Source organism: Sinocyclocheilus rhinocerous, unplaced genomic scaffold (genome assembly GCF_001515625.1).
Source record: "Sinocyclocheilus rhinocerous isolate Xijiao unplaced genomic scaffold, SAMN03320098_v1.1 scaffold45789, whole genome shotgun sequence".
Lineage (NCBI taxonomy): Eukaryota > Metazoa > Chordata > Actinopteri > Cypriniformes > Cyprinidae > Sinocyclocheilus > Sinocyclocheilus rhinocerous.
This window is the reverse complement of record NW_015654865.1, coordinates 1-1001: the sequence shown is the minus strand read 5'-3', so window position 1 is coordinate 1001 and position 1001 is coordinate 1. Positions and strand designations below refer to the sequence as shown.

Sequence of the window (1001 nt, the reverse complement as noted above, 5' to 3'; positions counted from 1 at the left end):
GATTAGAAATTCGATTAATTGCGCAGCCCTAGAAACCCTAGGTCGATCCACCTGTACGTTTACTAAGTTTTACTATTATTCTGAGAGTCCTCTACACCAAGACCATGGATAGTTTTATGTTTTGATGCTTGGATAATATACAATTGCATGAGTGCATGATAACAAGTTTGATAATGAGGAAACAATTTGTGAAATGGTTTTTCGTGACCATGGGAACCCCATAAAATACTGACACGTCCACCAACCTGACCAGAGTGGCGCTGCGAGCAAACCAGCAGTTTGTCATAGGACAGGTGGTTTAACATGAGGTTCCCTTCAAGATCCGTTGCACCGGAAACTTCCTTCCAGCCGGTGACGACACCCATGTAGTCGCCCGCCATGAGCACACTGTCAGCGAAGTCTCTCTCAGGCAGACAGGCTGGAAGCACGCTCTTCTTGAAGACGATCTTCTGCGTCAGCTCTACTACAGCCATGTCATGGTCAGGTTTGCCCTCAACATAGAGCGGGTGGATGTGCACCTGCTTTACCTGAAGCGTCTGCTCTCCTGCTTCGAATGAGGTCACCCTTTTACCTGTAGAGTGTAAGGAATGGTTTTGTAGCATGTTAGGAAACCACTGTTCAACGTGTTTCATGAAATTGTTCTGAAAACATAATGGCACTCACCCACCGCCACCTGAAAGCCGATGTACTTCCTAGCGCACTGGGCCGTGGTGAGAACCATGTTCTCTTTGAAGATCACCCCACTGCAGAAACCAACTGATCCATGTCGCAGCATCGCCTTTGAAAAAATGAGTACATGTACACAATGTAAAGTACCTGCACACTGTAAAGTTACCACCGCATCTAAATGTGAGAGTGAGTGTCTGAAATTGTTTTGTGTGTGTACAGAATACGGGTGTTTCAAAAACTGCTCAAAATTTGGATATGGAACATTAGACCTTGCCTTTGTTGGATTCAACGCACCCTTATAAGCGGCAGACGAATTCTAACTCATTCAAACA

The 1001-nt window shown here is 45.4% G+C and overlaps 1 protein-coding gene across 1 annotated transcript; it reads right to left on the bottom strand.

The window, feature by feature from the left end:
* Window positions 1-233: 233 nt before the first annotated feature.
* On the bottom strand, window positions 234-774 carry LOC107717713 (venom prothrombin activator vestarin-D1-like; the record flags this gene model as incomplete). The annotated part of the gene is made up of 2 exons (XM_016524550.1): window positions 664-774; window positions 234-571 (listed from the first exon to the last, which is right to left on the bottom strand). Coding segments are annotated over exons 1-2 (396 nt in total), but the record flags the coding sequence as incomplete, so codon positions are not given.
* Between the last annotated feature and the right edge of the window lie 227 nt (window positions 775-1001).